We start from the raw sequence: 17912 nt of genomic DNA, 5'->3' as shown, positions 1-17912 counted from the left end.
TGAAGTGGAAAACATTTTAGGACTCCTTAAAGCGGCACCGGACAAGCACGCCCCTACTCACTGATAATAATAAATACGTACAATAATTAGCTGTATAACAAAAACAAAAGAATAATTAATTTTCCCATGGGCCAACAGTAAGTAACTGGGACCAGTAAGCTGAACTCATTTCTGCTCAGTATTAATTTTTATCTCTTTATAAGCTCACTGGTGTCCCAGTTACTCTATATGGCCCCTTGGGAAATTTAATGGCCCACCCCTGCCTCACTTAATAAAGAAAAAACACGAATACGGATAAAAATTCAACTAAAAAGGAATTTAAAAGCTAAAATGAAATGAGCTGGAAACTAATTGGCAGTAAATGGAAAATTTTAAAGCGAATTAAAAAAAACAAATACACTGAAAAAATGCTAAACTTTCAGTTTCTTTCACTCTCCTTTTATTTTTTTGCTTTCCTCCAACAAACATGGGTGTTTTTCACTTGTCAGCCAGTTTCCATATTTGCTTCCATATTGGTTTCCATACTTGTTCCATGTCCATCATTATATCCTCTTCCTGCTTTGGTTACGCAATCGAGCCTTAATTACTTCATGACAATAAGTCAGAAAAAAAGAACCCCAACTCGTCTCTTGCCCCTGTAAACAGCTCAGTGTTAAAGAGTTTTCATGCGCAGGCTGTGAGCTATGATTAGTAATTTCATAATGATTGTCCTTTCTTTATTAAAGCCCAGATTCAATTCAATAGAAATGACCACATATACAGTAAATTGGATTTAATGTAACATAATATTCATTCAGTGTTCTCGGTAATGATAATTGCATTGCTCAGTAGTTTACCTCAACTCTGTGGGGTCAGTTTGAAAAATGTCACAATACCGCGTTTTATGATGATTGCTTTCCCGCTACCAAGTGAAATGTGTTTGTAACTGTGAGCATTGAAGTGTCGAGCTTGAAAGCCGAGATCAGTGCCGTCGGACTCGTCTGTACAGATGAAACAGTGATTACCTGATCGGCGAGTTGACAGAAAATTCAATCACAGAGTATTGTGACGAATGCAGGGGTCAAAAACTGACCGGCATCGCCTGCTGCAGCTCCCTGTCGTGAGGATTCCAGTTTTTGCAGTCGATTTAGTAACCTAATATCTTTGAGCTTGGTGCTGTAATTCGCACAAAACGACAGGGCTTTGGAAATTACAGATCGATGCTGAAATACGTACTCTTTCGCGGCTAAAATTGTGAGCTCCTCACCTCGCTTTGAGAGGAATTACCCTTTGAACTGCCGCGATATTAATCAAATTTAAAATAGTTTCAGTGCATCAGAAATAAACCAAAAGCAAGCAGTTCAATGAAACAATGCACGCTGGAGAGGAGAATTATCTCTGGGCCACGTTTAAAGAGAGCTCCACATCACAGTGTGATTGCAGGTCTTAAGGAGCACTAGAAAGAGGCTGACACATGTCGCCGTCTCTGCTATTATGCAGTATTATTTTGAGCCGTTGAATTGTGGGTAATGTAGGTGCCATATTTTGACACTAAGGAAGAATGAATGGAATTTAAAATGTGTCCATTTAACTGTCCATTGTGAGTCAGACAGTGTTATAGGTGCGTGACGCTAAATCGGCGCAGTAATCTTTAAACAGCTTTCCATTATCTCATTGACAGAACGTACGGAGCCGGAGAAAGTTCGCGCATAAATCACACATCCTGCAGAAACATGGCAAAAAAGGACTTTAAGGATGAAGAATCTAAATGTTTTCACGGCTGATATTTTGTCGAGATGTCTGATTGGCGAATTCGTAACGATTGTCCTTTTCTTTATTAAAGCCCAAATCGAATTCGGGAGGAATGATCACACAGCGCATACCGTAAATTGGACGTAATGTAACGCAATATTCATTTAGTGCTCTCGCTGATGATAATAGCATTGTGTAGAAATGTAGTTCACCTCTACGTCGTGTCTGCATGAGATATGGCTCAGTGCTGCCTCTTATGAAGACTGCGTTATTGGGCTTGTATCAGATGCAGATGAGGGCAGGATGGTGAACTCCTTGAAGGCGCGGGGGGGGGAGGATTTGTATTAGTGATACTTGTCATGTCTGCTGTAAATCACGCTGCTTTTTTCAGGTTCCTAGGTTGTTGTTGTTTTGTCTCAGAATGCTGTGTGGCAGGGATGAATGGTGGTGATGTTACATTATCATGTGGCTGTCGCTTTCACTCCTGCTGACTGGTCTGTGACAGGCCCACACACACACACACACACACACACACACACACACACACACACACACACACACACACACACGTTTGTGTCAGGAGCAGGCCTGATTTATTAACTGCTGAAACCCAAGATGACGTTTGCCCACACAATCAATACAGAGCACAGCCACTGCCTGGTCCTCTCTGGGGTCATGTGATGTGGACAAGAGCTAGGCAAGAGAGAGGACGCACGCATACATACACACTACGGTGCTGTGGAGTGTATTGCATTACTGTATTGATGGGAAATGGATCCAGTCCAGTGTTGGCTGCTAGCTGCCAGTCAGAGGCAAGAAGGCTAAACTTTCATCGTGGCTGTCAGGGACATCACTGCTGCCTTGTTTGATTGTAAATCTTCCTAATTGTGACAGAATACTTTGACGTCATTAATTAAACATGTTTTCATTTAAAAAAGCTTGCAGGGCGCCAGGCTGGGTGCTCAGGGTAGTCCGGCAATGTGCGTAGCTGTGTATTTTTTTTTTACTGTGTGCTTCCTCATTATTAAGAGTGCTTACATTTGTTCATCCAGTGTGTTTGCATGTGTGTTTGTGTGTGTGTGCGTTCCTTGTACCTTGAGTCTCCCTGTATGAGTGGGTGGCTTAATCGTCATGTTTATTTACACTCCTGTTGTCTGCAAACAGCAGGCAGTGCGGCGATGGGCATGAGCCAGCTCTTAAGGAAGTAAAACGGCATAAATTAATCCTGTCAATAAGCAAAACAAAGGCTTATTCTTAGAAGTCCATTCATCATATAGGAAGTGGCTCGAGAATAGTTTGCGATGCACATTTATTTTTGCCCTTTTTTTTGGTGGTTGTGGGGTTGGTGGCCCAAATCTCGGGAAAGAATTGACACAAGAACGTGCAAACAAAGGGAAGGAGAGACGACAGGAGGAAGGATGGAGGGAGGGAGGGAAGGAGGAAGCGACAGAGAGGGGAATTGCGTCCTCTCATTGTTCAATTAAGTCTGTCGGTAATGATCAAGATGAGATGATGGCCATCTTCCTTTTATAGATACTAATCTGTGACTGTCCGTGGAATAAGAGAATCGCAGAGTGGGGCGGTCTCCGCTCCTTTGTCGCCACCAGAGAAAGTCAAAAGTGTGTGTTAAAGAGTTTTTCTTCTCTTTTTTGCTGCCATTGTTGTTGTTGTTGTGCAACTGTTGGGAGCGGGTGACTTATTTTAATAGAGGGCACTCGCCTTTGTCAGGTGATTACGTTAATGTATAGTCCGTGGTCGCAGAGTTCACGACGAGCGCTTTGACTGGCATTGAGGTCTAATCGATTTCATTGCTATTACTGAACAGAAATAAATAAAGCTGATGGCTGTGGTTGGGGTAATTATGCCACAGCACAGTGAATTGTTTGATTTTCCTTATTAATTGTATTTATTTAATCCATTTCATGCTTTTAGTTGTGCACTCGGGGACTTGGAGGGAATGAATAAATCACTCTTAGGCTCATTAGATTCCCCCTCTGGTAGGGATGTGCCACTATTTTGTCAGAATCAAATTGGCGAGTGTTATAATTTCCCGCTGGTGTGATTCACATGAAAAATATCCACATATTCATCTACCAGCACATGTGCACATGCGCCCACACACACACTCGCGCACATGCGCCCACTCCCCCCCATCTGAACTCCTGACCTTTTCCAGCCGTCTGATAGCCATTGACATTTGCCTCCTGAGCTGCGCTTGCTCACGTGTTGGAGCTGATGGGAATGGATGATGTTATTGCTGGAGGAGAAAAAGGGAGGGAAGGGGGAAAAAAAGGTGGAGGGGGTGGATGTGGTGGTCGGGGTGGTGACGGGGGGGCAGTTGAAAAGAGGTGGACTGTGGTAGACAAGCTCCCCACGCGGCTCCTGGAATCCATCTGGACCCCCTGCTCCCCGGAAAGGTCACAGGGCGTCTCAGCCTTACATCCTCATTACAAAGGAGCCGTCGCTGTGACCTGAGACTGTTTAGCTACAATATGGCTTTCTCTGTCACACAGCCTGTCACATCCCCTCACTGCCTACAGCCATCACGGAAGGGACGTACAGTATGTAATGTAAGACCGTCCTCTTTAAGCATTTTGATTGATGTGTGGATTAAAGTGTGCATGACAAATGTCGTGGCAGCTTTGTCTTTGTCCTTGAAGACAGGGGATGGAACGGAGGGGCTGCACCTGGTCGGCTGTTTTCAGCTGCTCGCTGAAAAGCAGGACGCTCTGCTTCTTTACCGAGGGAGCCTTCTGGTGGCAGAAAGAGGCAGGGCAGTAAAAAAAACCTCGTTCTCTGTTTGAAAGTGAGGGTGAACCACTTGTGCACAGTTAAAATAGTGTTAGAAGAGCCACCGGCGGAGAGTTTTCGTGCGAGCTGAGCCTGCACTTGTGCGTGTTGTGGTGTGGTATGTCATTTGTGCTTGTCCACCTCAGCAGGCCTGTCTTTGCTGTGTTTACACTTCACTCTCCACACCATGGGAGATGAGTGTCAGCCGAGAGCTGAGCGCCTGTAGGTATGAGAAGCTTCAGTTTAGCTTCAGACGCTGTCCTATCTAAACAGTGGCTGTGGCACCAGCGTCCGAGGCGTGCTGTTATTAGGCCGTGTACAGAAGGGAGAGATATGGATACAGCTTGAAACAAATGTTAGATTTATTCCTACTGAAAGAATATTTTCTTTGTTAAGTGATGCATTTTGAACTCTTAATTATGATTAATGTTACTATATTTCTTTAATGTACTCATCATTTTTCATTTCTGTGTGTAAATATGGCACTGGGACTATTTTATTTAACTCAAACTCTGGCAGGACTCATAATTGTTTTGTTTTTCTGTTTAGACATTAACAGGATAATAAAGCGCTCAGCTAGAAACTGAACCTCAGCTAGAGACATGAAACATGAACTCTGGTAGGAGTCTGTGTCGTTTTTCTTTTTTTCTTTTTTTGCATGAAATGATAGTCAAAAATAATGAAATGATAGTTTTATGCTCTCGCTCAGCTGCCAGCCTGTGTAAGGCTGCAGGTTTTTACGGCGTGGACTTGAACTCTTTTAATGACGCCTGTATTTCAGGGTGTCTACTCAGTAAAATGGAAGAATACTTAAGACTCCTTTCTCAGGCGCTGTAAAATTTTTATACCCACAGTCATTTTGAACACCCATGCAGATCGGCCCGTATTACATCATTGCTCTCGTGACCTCTTCTTCTGTCCTCCACAGTGCTCAGTATTCGAGGTGCCCAGGAGGAGGAGCCTCCAGACCCCCAGCTGATGAGACTGGACAACATGCTGCTGGCGGAGGGCGTGGCCGGACCGGAGAAAGGCGGCGGGTCGGCAGCTGCGGCCGCCGCAGCGGCAGCCACCGGCGGCATTGGCGCCGACAACTCAGCAGAGCACTCTGACTATCGGGCCAAGCTGTCTCAGATCCGGCAAATTTACCACACGGAGCTGGAGAAGTACGAGCAGGTGGGGGTAAAGCAAGCTCATTCTTTATTACACGTTGCTTCAAAACACATTCAACACTTCCTCAGCTATCATGGATCACGGATTTAGCTCAGGTCCTCTGTGTGCACAAGTTATTTATGTTGCTGTTTTAGTATAATGCGAGTGCATACATAAGCTGTATGTAAGTGAGGCTTTTTTCCTGAAAACTGAGCCCTTTGCTCAACGAAAGACACATAAACCCCCCTTTAAAAGGATGATCTCCCGTATTGATGTGCCCATGAGCCAGTCAATGGTACGAAACTCCCTTTTTTCTTGGATTGTGTATATGGATATATGTAACAAGGAATCCTGTGTGTAAATTCATTATTTTATTAGAGAAAACCTTTTGTCAGCAAAAATGTGATTTTTCTATTCTTTGGTGTTAAGTGTTTGAAAAAAGGCAAAACGTTGCACTTTCATGTTGATGGATACAGAATCTGTATTTTGTGAGAATTGTTGGCATAAATTTCAGCAGTTCCAAAAATCAATGTGGATGGAAGATCTTGCCGTTCTGTCAGTATGACCTCACTGTTTTTGTAATGTTGAGGATCTGGCTTTTCATTTTAGCTTTCTAACGTCCCGTCCAGACCAGATCTTCTTGCCCTTTGCATGCTGGGAGAGGCTCCACGCTGCCAGCCTAAATAGGAATAAGTTGGTAAAGGACAGACGAGATATTTTCCTGAGGATGTTTAAGTAATTTTGTCAGTCTAAGAGTATAATGTTCTTGAAATCAGCACTCGTGGGACAGGCAAGCCGAGCCTTTCGGAGATGCTATCTTCAGCAGGCAAACAGCCATTATATCAGTCACACACCAGCTCTTTTCCAAAGACTGTAACATCTTGTCATTCCCGTGGAAGTCAAAGCGTTCTGGGTTTGTCATCTTCTCCGAGGAAGGCTAGTCATCGCTAACTGTCAAAGCCAATATACACCTGAGCATTTTTGTGTCACCACGCTATGTACACCTCACGTGGTATGAGTGAGTAGTGTCTAGCGTGTGTGTGTGCAAGCAGAACGGCTGCTCAGTGCATCACTTTGACTGACGTAACCCTGGTGTTGACAAGCAACAGACACCTTGACTCTGAATGCAGTCATATCCAGTGACTGATTCAGACAGAGAGAGAACGAGGTAGACGGAAAGATGGAGTGAAAAGAGAGGGAGACAGTTTAAACCTCTTGAACATGAACGGGACTGAAAGCCTGCTGTCATTTTAGATTTCTCTTCACTTGTCACATTCTCTCTGCTATTGAAGAGAAGTCTTTTTAATATTCAGAGCACTGCAAGTGCTCGCTGCCTCCGCTGTATGACTCCGCTGCCACATTTGTTTGGCTTGAAACATCGCTGCGTGTCTGCCGCTTTAATTCAGACTATTCTTATTACCTCTAACACTACTGCTGTTACACTGTCAGCACTGCTCGTGCCAAGGCTTACCAGTGAAGGTGCAGGCTCACCAGAATCCAATTTCATCCTTTTGTTCTGTCTGAAGCTGTCGAGCCTCTGCGATAGTTATTCTTTTTATGAATCCTGCCTGTCTGTGCATCCAGGCGTGCAATGAGTTCACCACCCATGTGATGAACCTGCTGAGGGAGCAGTCTCGAACACGACCCATCTCGCCCAAAGAGATCGAGCGCATGGTCAGCATCATCCACCGCAAGTTCAGCTCCATTCAGATGCAGCTGAAGCAGAGCACCTGTGAAGCTGTTATGATCCTGCGCTCACGCTTTCTTGATGCCAGGTGTGTGTCTGTGCGCCCCCAACTAAATCTTATTCATATGTACTTATATTTCTATTTGACTCTAAGCTGCTTTTTTGTTATCACTCCATTTGATTTTGTTATTACAGTTATAGATTATTGATGGTGCAAGGGAGGAGTCATTTTTCTCTTCTGTGTTTTTTCTGATCAGGCGAAAAAGGAGGAACTTCAACAAACAGGCGACAGAGGTCCTAAACGAGTATTTTTACTCCCATCTCAGTAACCCCTATCCCAGCGAGGAGGCCAAAGAAGAACTGGCCAAAAAATGTGGCATCACAGTGTCACAGGTAAGATCCTAGGCAAATTGAGAAAATTAGGCTCTGTGGTAAGTGTGTTGCTCAAAAACAATTCAATTATTCTAAATCAGCAGGGCTCTGTGCTTCAGCGGTCAGGAGCCCTGTCAGCCTGGGGTTACCATTAGAAACACTCACATTAAAAACAGTTGGTTTTCTTACCAAGTTGTCAGTAGTTTCCAAAGCTACCAATACCTTTCCAGGAGCATTTGACAGTCAGTTGATGAAAAAATGATTCACAGTTTTTTCATGGAAAGACTGGATAGTTACAAAGACTTTAACTATAAAAGCTTCTTTTTTGCATGCATTTTCTTTTTGTACTGTAACATTTTTGCTTTATCATGGATCCTCGTTTTTCTTTTTGGGTTGTTTCATTGTTTTTTGTTTTGTTTTTTTACTCAGTTGGTACGCTGGCTATAATTTTCCATCACTTCTTAAATAAATACTAGTAATAAAGACGACCACCCAAAAATCTAATTTGAATAGGGCTAAAAAACTCACAGGGAATAGCAACCAAATTCAAACATGTAGAGCGTGGCAAAAGCTGAATATGGAAAGTTGATCATTTACCTGCTTGAAGTGCAGAGCCACTTCTGCCTTGGGCTGTTTTATTGGAGAGCCAGTCAGCCAGCCAGTGTAACTATGCAGCATGAATTGGTATCATTTCTATGACAGTAAATGTCAGAGAATCTGCATATAAGAGTCGTTAGTGAATTTCTTGTGATTGCTTCAACTTTGGACTCAGCAGCTTTGCAGTGTCATGCATCTGCAAATTTTTTTGTTTTGTTTTGGGGGTTTTTGCACCAATACAAGATTATTTTTCTGACTTATCTTCAATAGCAGATTATTTTTCTGTAGAAATACATGAAATGGGTTCTAGGTTAGGTGGTAACAGTCATTTGCAGTTCAACTGCAGGAAAAAGTTAAATCTGGTCCATGAAGTCCTCATCAAAACAAGAAGAGTGCTACTGGAATACTGCTGTTATATTTCTGTAGTGCTGAGAAGGCCTCAGTTTTCCCCCAGATAAGGTGGAGGAGGTGGCTGGAGAGAGGGAGGTCTGGGTGTCTGTATAAGCAGAAGAAAGTGGATGGAGGGCTTTCCATATTGCTCTGTTCCATGAGAATTAATTCGCAAGCAACATGAAATACCGTGCAAAGAAGAGAGGAGGTTATTGTGCTAACTGGTGTACATGGCATGACTCAGACTTTTTAGGTGTGCAGAGTATCATCTTATATTTGCTTTTATTTATCTTGCTACCGTCTTGACAGGTATCAAACTGGTTCGGGAACAAGAGGATCCGATACAAGAAAAACATCAGCAAGTTCCAAGAAGAGGCCAACATGTATGCAGCGAGGACTGCAGTCAATGCAACCAGCGTGTCCGCTCACGGCAGCCAGGCCAACTCCCCATCTACTCCCAATTCAGCAGGTGAGCTTCGGGCTCTGATTAAAGGCCGCTGGGCTATAGTGAAACAAGTTCCATCAATAGAGGCGTTATCAATATTTGTTGTTCACCAGAGCAGATAGAAGCGTAAGATGGAGCGTATTGACGTTCTCATACCAAAGCCACAACTCAAGAATTCAGTCTCTGGTGATGTTTCTTATAGACTAACAGAACGCTCTCCTTAATTAACCCAGTAATACACTTTGGCTTTCTTGCCGTTCTTCTTCCATTTTTCTTCCTTTCTTCTCTGCCGTCGTTATCTTCCTCCCTCACTCATTCGCTCTCTCTTTCTCTCTCACTCTCTCTCTCTGTTATTGACCTCTTGGTCTTGTGGACGTTAATTTTTCCTGCCTCTTGTCCGGTTGACCTCATGTATGCCATTAAGCTGCTCAGAGGGCAAGCGGAGTCTTTTGTCATATAGAGACTTTGCGACTGTATTGGATTAGGACCGGGTGTTGAAATCAAGTTACGCGATGGTCTCTTTACATCTGGGGAGCTGGGGTCCATTAAAGGACGAATACGATTCTTTGGGTCTTCCTGCAGATCAATTATTACTTCCTTAATGAAACACTAGCAGCACGGACATGTAACAGTAATATGATCCATGAGGCTCGTTTTAATTGGATCTTAAACAGTTTTACGACGAGAACCTGTCGGATTGTTCTTGCTGGTTGATTCAGTGCGTCTATTGTGTGCAACTTTGTAGAAAAAGTCTTTTTCATAATGCCTGCCACGCTCTCAAACTAACCCATTCAATGCCTTTGTGCTTATGCATGATTTCATTTTAACTCCTTTTTCTGTCCCCCTCTTCTTCTCTGTTACTATCCCCTTTCTTCTGATCCTTCTCCTCCTGTCTGCGCGTCTTTCTTTTTCTTCTGCCTCTGTGTATTCTCAGGTTCTGCTGGCTCTTTTAACATGTCAAACTCCGGAGACTTGTTCATGAGTGTGCAGTCCCTCAATGGGGACTCGTACCAAGGGGGGCAGGTTGGGGCCAACATACAATCCCAGGTAGGCGCCTCTCCAAGTTTAGCATCCCATGTGGCTGTAAACTGGCACATTCCTGAGCTCGTTTGTGATGTGGTTTAACCGCTGACCAGTCTGGGAGTTTAGATGCCCACAATAACTTGACCTACATTGTGAAACGGAGGTTATACTTAGCCTGAAGCACTACATTAATGTAGAAACCATTGTCAAGCCACAGTTGAGTAGACGACTGCGGACAGTTTTGGAAACGGTGCAACACTCATCAGCACCTCTGACAAGAGTTCACATAGCCACTGGTGCACTTTGTAGCTCCCTGACCTTGCCCCAGTGGACAGTCATGACCAACGCAGTGTTACAACTCTCACCACGGATTAAGGAATCACCACCCGTAGTGAAGGCCTCATTTGGTTTCAGTGCTTTCGGCATCACTTCCTTCTCCCTCCATTCCTCCTCTTCTGTTCTGATCAGCACGCCAATCGCTTTAGGTCGTTCATGAATATGCAGAAGGGACGGCCCTTATCGTAGATAAAAAGGTCTTCGGGGTTTGCCCTTAATTATTGAACCCGAAAGGGTTTATTTTTCTGATCACGAATGAATGACCTCAATCTCAAAGATTTGCAAGTATAAAAAAGGCACAAAGTACAAATTCATATATGTTTGTCTAGTTGGTAGAGCAGTCAGATTTGTTGTGAAATCCATATGGAAAGTGTGTTTCTGGGGAAAACAAATATAAAGAAATATGAATTGGACTGTGGAATCTGGAAAGAGCATGACAAAATGTTAACAGTAGAACAAATCCTGCATCACACCATGGTTTTATTGGCAGCAGGTGATACTGTGGCACTTCATCTGAGTGTTTGCTCGACTTTAAATAGTTTAAAGAAAAGACACAAGTCTGGACATAAGAATATACAACAAGAACAACAAATACATTGATAATTAGCTATCCTATATTTACTCCTGTGTTTTTGTCCTTTTGTGGCGTCTGTTATCGAGCTTGTAATAGAGGCCAAATCATTCTGATTCGCTGTTTGTAACCTTTTCCTGTTTATGATACCCTTTTACTATCAGACTGACCTTTCCTTGTGCATTACTGTCTTTGTTATCCAGAGCTTTTGTCTTACTGGTCCTTTTGTCTGTGTCCCCGCTGTTCCAGGTGGATACCCTTCGCCATGTTATCAGCCAGACCGGAGGATACAGTGACAGCCTCGCAGCCAGCCAGATGTACAGTCCACAGGGCATCAACGTAAGACCTGTAAACAATCTCATTCTGTCCTTCTCAGTGCTTCTTTGCTCTTTTACTTTGCAGTGATTCCCCAGCTGCACAATGTTGGTGATATCGCCTAAATCTGTATGCACACTAAAATGCCACTTAGCAGACTTTGCCGGGGTTGGGCTGTTGTCCAGCCATTTGCCCCCAACCCCCCTCTGTCTTCTGCCCCAGTCGTGCCCTATGGTGGCAGGCAACGAGGCAGCTACCAGGCTGAGTAGCTGGACATGCTCCTAGCCTGTCGGAGGATATTAGCGTTAGCGAGGCACCTGCAGTCGACAGAAACAAGGACACAGGTGTCATCGTCGCACCAGACGCTGCTCTGTCATTGCCACTGTAGGACGACTCATATTTATTTCCCCCTCCAAGACTGGCTTGGAAAAAAAAGAAGTTCAGAGTTGCTGCTAATCCTTAAAATAACTCGTTAAGCAGCCTGTCAAAGCCTCAGCCAGTTGTCTCGGTCTCCTTGCTGGGCCGGGCAGGGCGGGACAGGCAGCACTCGAGGCAGTGTGTTAGCATGTAGATCCACAGCGACAGGCCGAGCGGGGCTGAACAGAATCAATACGACAGTCACAGGGACAGAAAGAGCGAGGCTTTGGGCTAACAGTCCAAGCACATTGGCCAGATCATTCATCCACAGGAACAGCAGCACTGACAGCCAAGCCTGCAACACCCCTCGTGCTAAAATAAGAACGAGGACGCGTCCAGCGCGCTGCAGCATGCAACAGGCTCATTTTACATCTGTAATTTAGACTAATAACAACACACCAAATTATGAATCTCTGACCTCAGTCGCGCAGCTAATTTGGCTTCTTTCTTTTTCTTATTAATTTTGCTTTTTGTTCATAAAAAAACGCTTTTTATATGTGGAGGTAGTAGAGGATTATAAAAAACTTTGTTCTGCTCTAAATGCTTTTTTCTTTTATCTTCATTAGTCTTTGAGGATTTTTTTAAACATCAAATATCAAATGAATTAGTAATTCAGAGAAACGTAGCGTATCATGACTGCAGTGTAATTGTCATACATAAATGAGTGGTTAAACTGCAGCTACCATAAATGGCTTCATTAATAAATTGGAACTGGATGCTCAACGACGCATTTGGTTTTTAAGTGCTTTTATTGTCAAGGCAAGCCCCACCCCACCAAAACTCAAATGAGCCACCCTGCAAAATTCAAATTGCAGTAATCGATATATTAAAAATAATTAAAACTAATTGTGCTGTTTGTTGTGAAATAGATCGCAGATCCAGCCTGAGTAGAAACACTTACTTTGAAAGCTTTAGAAAAGAATAGAAATAACTATTTCGGAAATTCTTAACAATATGAGGCTCTTTTACAGTTTTACTAACAAAAATTGCAGTGTTTTATTGAAGCTTATGAATGAAGTCGTGCATCTATTTAGCCCAAATGATATTTTTTTTATATTCTTTCTAAGATTTACTGACTGAACTCTCGTGGTTCACCTCTCCTTCTTTATTCTTGAACAGCAATTACAGCCCCTCAAATTGCTAGTGGGTGTCGACTTTCTCTGAGACTGGAAATGCATTTTTTTCCCCTCCTCATTCTTTCTTTTTTCCCTCTTCTTGCTTCTGAATAAGATGACAGACGGTCTTTACACAAAATAACAGGGTTTGGAAATAAGAGGCTGCCAAAGCACATTCCCAGCACTCACTAATAGCGTTGAAATTACAATTAATGGTCTTTAGCCAACCTTTTATGATGATTTGAGAAGGCTTCCATTTTAAAGAGCTTTTTTTTTATTGTGATAATTTATTCTTTTATCATCCATCTCAGGGGTATATTCTGAGATATATGAAAGGTCTGCGTATTCGCTGTTTTATCTTTGCTGTTTATCTCACATTATGTCGACCATGTGGAGGTCCAAGTGAAAGAAGTGGCATGATAATTTATTTCTTTTTCTGAAAGCATCGTTTGACAGTTTTTAGTGCTTTCATTTAGAGGTTTTAGGAGCAACATCACTGCTTTTGAGGAAGTCTTTTATATTTGTTTTTACGTTTAGGGTTTACCTGGTATTCTTCATATATATTTAACAACAAAACCTGCTAAGCAAAACCTTCTGCTGTGAATATTTTTCGAAGGGGTTACCTATAGCGTACTCCTTTTTATTGGCAGGTGTAGTTCCACATTTATTATCTTCAATCAATACACTAAAGATGTAAATATTAAGTAGTGTGGTTTATATTACATAGATGTCATATAGAAGGCAAAGAGTGCTTTTGTTGGGCTCAATATTTGGCTCTATTTGAACATATCTGGGGGGACGGGTGAGTCTGTACAGCACACTGTAAAAAGGTTTGTGTATATTTTAAAGTAAAACTGTAATTTTCAAAGAAATCTTCACTATTCATTAGTTTTTCCAAGCAACCTTACCTCAGTGAATTACAGTAGTGACCCAGCATACTAACACATATGCACACACCTATTATAGTATCTTCCTGTAGATATTAGAGTATAATCAGTTACAGTGTAGCTGTATGGCGTATGGGTACTTTATAAAACTAGGGTGTAGTGCACCGGTAGTCCCTTGTAATGAAAGCATATGATGAAGTTTCATTTTTACAGCAAAAAGCTCTATAAATCGTCTTATTGTCTCCCTGTTTAAGAGTCCAATGGGCAGATTAATACCACTGTCCTGTGTGGTCATTTGGCTCAACATAAAGAAAATATTCCAGCCTCGCTCTGACAGGAGTCTGCAGATTAATTAACGCATTATAACGTATTAATTTACTCTGCACAAAACCGAAGTGTAGAAGTTGTGACCAGCGTCATCCCTGGCATATTTTGATTTTAAAGAAAACAGGACATAATGTGTTAGTGAGTAGCAATATGCCAACGTGCAGATTGTTTTTATTATATCTGATCAGAACCAGCCGAGTTAAACACCTCCAGGCTCCAGCCTCATGGTTTGCATGAACCTGTGAGGTAAACTCCTCACCTAACTCTTGTTCACAACACAAACAGGAGGAGGAGAGTTTTTACTAAGAATATTTTATTTTGGGGTAAAAAACATGTTTTTTTTCCTTCTATTTACTCTTTTCTTATAAATCTAGAACCACTCTTTTTATTTTATTTCATATTAACTGTAGTTTGTGTTTATTTGTTTTAATTTTAGTGATTTGGTTTGGAGAAAACTAAAGAAGAAAAGAGCTCTGTAAATGCATGATGACTCCAAAGTCAGTTAAATAACAACCCTGAACAATAACCAAGCTAATCGTGTTTGAGATTTTTGACACAATTTAGCAGCCCATCCTTAATATAAAGAATGATGATATTTCATATCACATTCATATTCACGCTAACTTTGTCTTCTTGTGTCTTTACAGACAAACGGTGGCTGGCAAGATGCTCCGACTCCTTCGTCAGTGACATCGCCCACAGAAGGACCCGGAAGCGTTCATTCAGATACTTCCAACTGAATATATCCATCTCTACACTCCATCCACGAAAAACAAACAAAAAATGTAAAAAACATGAACTGACGTTGCTATTCGCAGTATTAAAAAAAAGAAGAAGAAAAAACGGAATTCACTGCCCCACCGTACGGCGAGGTACCACGAAATCCTAACCAGAAAAATTCAATAATATTTCCTCTGCTTATAACGATGGACTTTTGGGATACAAACAAAAAGTTTCACAATAAAAAATATTTCAAAAAATTAAACGATATTGCAATCAATGGAGATGTTTGTACAGATTTCACATTATAATCAGAGGGCTGGGGTTCCTTATTCACTCGTAATGTTTTCGCTCATTATGACGATAAGATAAAGCAAAGAAATAAAATCATTGGTTTTAACTGAAAATACTTCATTCTACCTCTCAGCCACTTAAAAAAAAAAAAAAAGTAGAAAAATGTCAGTGACCATTATTTGTTTTGTAAAAATGAAACTTTTGTCTTTGCGAGCAAGAGGCACATCTTCTTACTTACATTTTGTTGTCTCTCACCTATTCTATGGTACGCCATTTAGACTTAAATATTGCTCAGTTGTTTACAATGTGTGCTTGACAAAAAGTATGTTCATCTTCCCCTCGCTGTCTCCGACGAGTCAAAACCAAGTTCTGTCAGGAGATTTTTACCTCTAAGGTAACCCTGTGAAGTATGTTATCTGTAAAACAATAAATAAATACCTGTCATCAAATCAGACAAGCTTGACATTATTCATTAAGAATCATTAACCTAGACGATTTTACACAATGTTGGTTTTGGTTCTGCAGATACACGAATGACAGATTTAATAGGAAAAGTAAGAATTGTGTTTTTCTGAGTTCTTTATCGCAGCAGATTCTGATCATGCCAAAACAAAACTGCTCAGTTTACTCACCGTGTTTGGTTACTTTGTTACTAATCCCGATCCTTTCCGAGAGAAAGATGAAAAGAAATATTGCTTTCATCGCAGACAAAAGTTTGTCAAAGACGCATGTAACTCAGTTTGTTGCAATCCACTTAAACGGGGAAGTCATTATGCTAATAGAGTTTTACATGCTCGCACAGTGGATCTTTGCTCCTGAAGCTGCGGCGCAGGCCCACAGATGCTCGTAGCATGAAGCCAATGATCACCGTCACGACGGAAGGAGCAGGTGGATGAACTGCGGCTCAGCTGAGGACAGTTTTTGACGTGTTACGCATTTTTTGTTGAATTGTGTCCTTGTTAGGATGTTCATTTGCATATAAATCAGTGCATTATTCTGCTGGAAGTGCTTTAGTAACTCTAGAACTGACACCAAAACAAATATAGATGTTTAAAGTCATGCTTGCCTCCATACCTATCAGGCTGATTCTTCTCAGTATCAAAGTTTTACAAGGAAGCGTTAACGATGAAGTACTTAAAGAAGGGACGAGTCATTCTGTCAAATAATGTGTTTTCTGAGCAGTCTAACCTTGTTTATAGACACTTTTTATGTTGTGTGGCCTATTTGTTTGTATTTGTATTTTTTTTATGGTGTGCTTAATGTAGGCTCCTATTTTTTTTTTTGTTTGTTTGTTTGTTTGTTTTCCTATTCTTGTGAATTAGCTCATGGGTTTTCAACATGTGTTAATGTGCACCACTGTGCTTGACTTGCTTTGTTGGAAAAGGGTTTTCAACACATTAAAATGATATGTAATGCAGAGCGATCATACATCCAGCATTTTTTATTATTGTGGCTTTACGAGACAGCAACGACTCTACGTTTTTGCTCACACGGAGGCGTCAATGGCGCGATGGTAATCACTGCTGTGATAACTGAAAGTCAGCCAAGGTTAGTGAGCCCCCACTCCCTTAATGGCTCCACATCTTCCTACCATTCATGATGGCTCTTGTCCAAACATATTCAACATATTTGGACACATGCACTCAGATAAAAGCACACTGAACCAAATCCAAGCATTTACAGTGAACAGAGGGTTTTGTGTGTACTGAGGATGTAACACACATGTGTTTATGTAGCATTTTTAACTTCAGGTTGTACCTTAGCCATACACTCATAGAGCAATTTATTCTGTACACTTAAAGCACTTTATCTACCTCACAAGCAAGTCCAATTTAGAATCACCAGTTAACCTGACAGGTATGTGTTTGGACTGAGGGAGGAAGCTGGAGCACCTCCAAACAGAGAGGTCCCAGTTGTGGATCAAACTGGGAATCTTCTTGTTGTGACTAGTGGTGCTACACCACTGTGCCATCCAGAAACTTAGAGTGTATTGACTGTGAGCCACAAAAGCTTCTGTATATACTCATCAGCACCTCTCACTGGCTGACACTGACAGGCTCTTTCTTAATTGGTAGTATTTTTCAGCAGTTGTTACAGACTGAAGTAGATTTGGTCTTGTTAATATAATTTTTTGTCATGTTTGTTGATATCGTGGGAGCCCGGTCAACACCTTGAGCTCCTTGTCATGTTGCTCGAGCAGTTTTTCATGATGACAAATTGTCGTGCTGGGGGAGGCTGCTGCTGATGGCGGTTGTTGCTGCTGTGTGGGTTGTGCTTAGTATGTCTGCATAGTATTCACATGAATGTCAGGACCCAGGGGTTTAGATTGTTGCACAATAGGTTATTGCATTAATCAATGTGATTCACGTCATGTCATGACAAATCCAAAGACCAAGACAAAAAAAAAAAATCTCTTACTCTGTCATACTCACCAAGCTCCAAGCTCTTTGTGTCCTGCTGAGGAAGGAGGCCTTTAAAGGAGACCTATTTTGGTTTCTTCCAGCTCGATATATTTATTCTCGGACCAAAGTAGCTTTGTATGATTCACAGCTTGGTGCGACTCCTCTGTTCATCTACACTTGCCAGTTACCTTCCTCCTCCTTAAAACCCAATTTTTTTCTGATTGGATTCCCCTCATCAACCCAAAATTCAAACAAAGAAGTCTCACCTTACACCTTACATAAATTTTTATGGTCTATTGAGTTTTTCTGTAAGCTTAAAATTCAGTTCTTAGTGTGGCTCATGA

General features: G+C 41.8%; 1 protein-coding gene across 4 annotated transcripts in view; it reads left to right on the top strand.

Moving 5' to 3' along the window:
• Positions 1–16594, top strand: part of pbx1a (pre-B-cell leukemia homeobox 1a) — a 59309-nt gene extending 42715 nt beyond the window's left edge. The window contains exons 5-11 of one of the 4 annotated variants that reach the window (XM_085256056.1): positions 5450–5694; positions 7255–7445; positions 7615–7750; positions 9026–9185; positions 10096–10208; positions 11341–11439; positions 14800–16594. In XM_085256056.1, the coding sequence (XP_085112182.1) occupies positions 5450–5694; positions 7255–7445; positions 7615–7750; positions 9026–9185; positions 10096–10208; positions 11341–11439; positions 14800–14892 (1037 nt within the window). In that variant the 3' untranslated portion in view covers positions 14893–16594. The remainder of the gene's footprint in view (positions 1–5449; positions 5695–7254; positions 7446–7614; positions 7751–9025; positions 9186–10095; positions 10209–11340; positions 11440–14799) is intronic. The other 3 variants (XM_085256057.1, XR_014889649.1, XM_085256058.1) reach the window with 3 other exon arrangements.
• The last annotated feature ends 1318 nt before the right edge of the window (positions 16595–17912 follow it).

The sequence above is a fragment of the Mchenga conophoros genome, linkage group LG18, assembly GCF_057382185.1.
Source record: "Mchenga conophoros isolate Kocher_MC1m ecotype Shallow Benthic linkage group LG18, M_conophoros_male_GT1.1, whole genome shotgun sequence".
Taxonomy (NCBI): domain Eukaryota; kingdom Metazoa; phylum Chordata; class Actinopteri; order Cichliformes; family Cichlidae; genus Mchenga; species Mchenga conophoros.
This window is presented reverse-complemented; position numbering and strand designations above follow the sequence as displayed.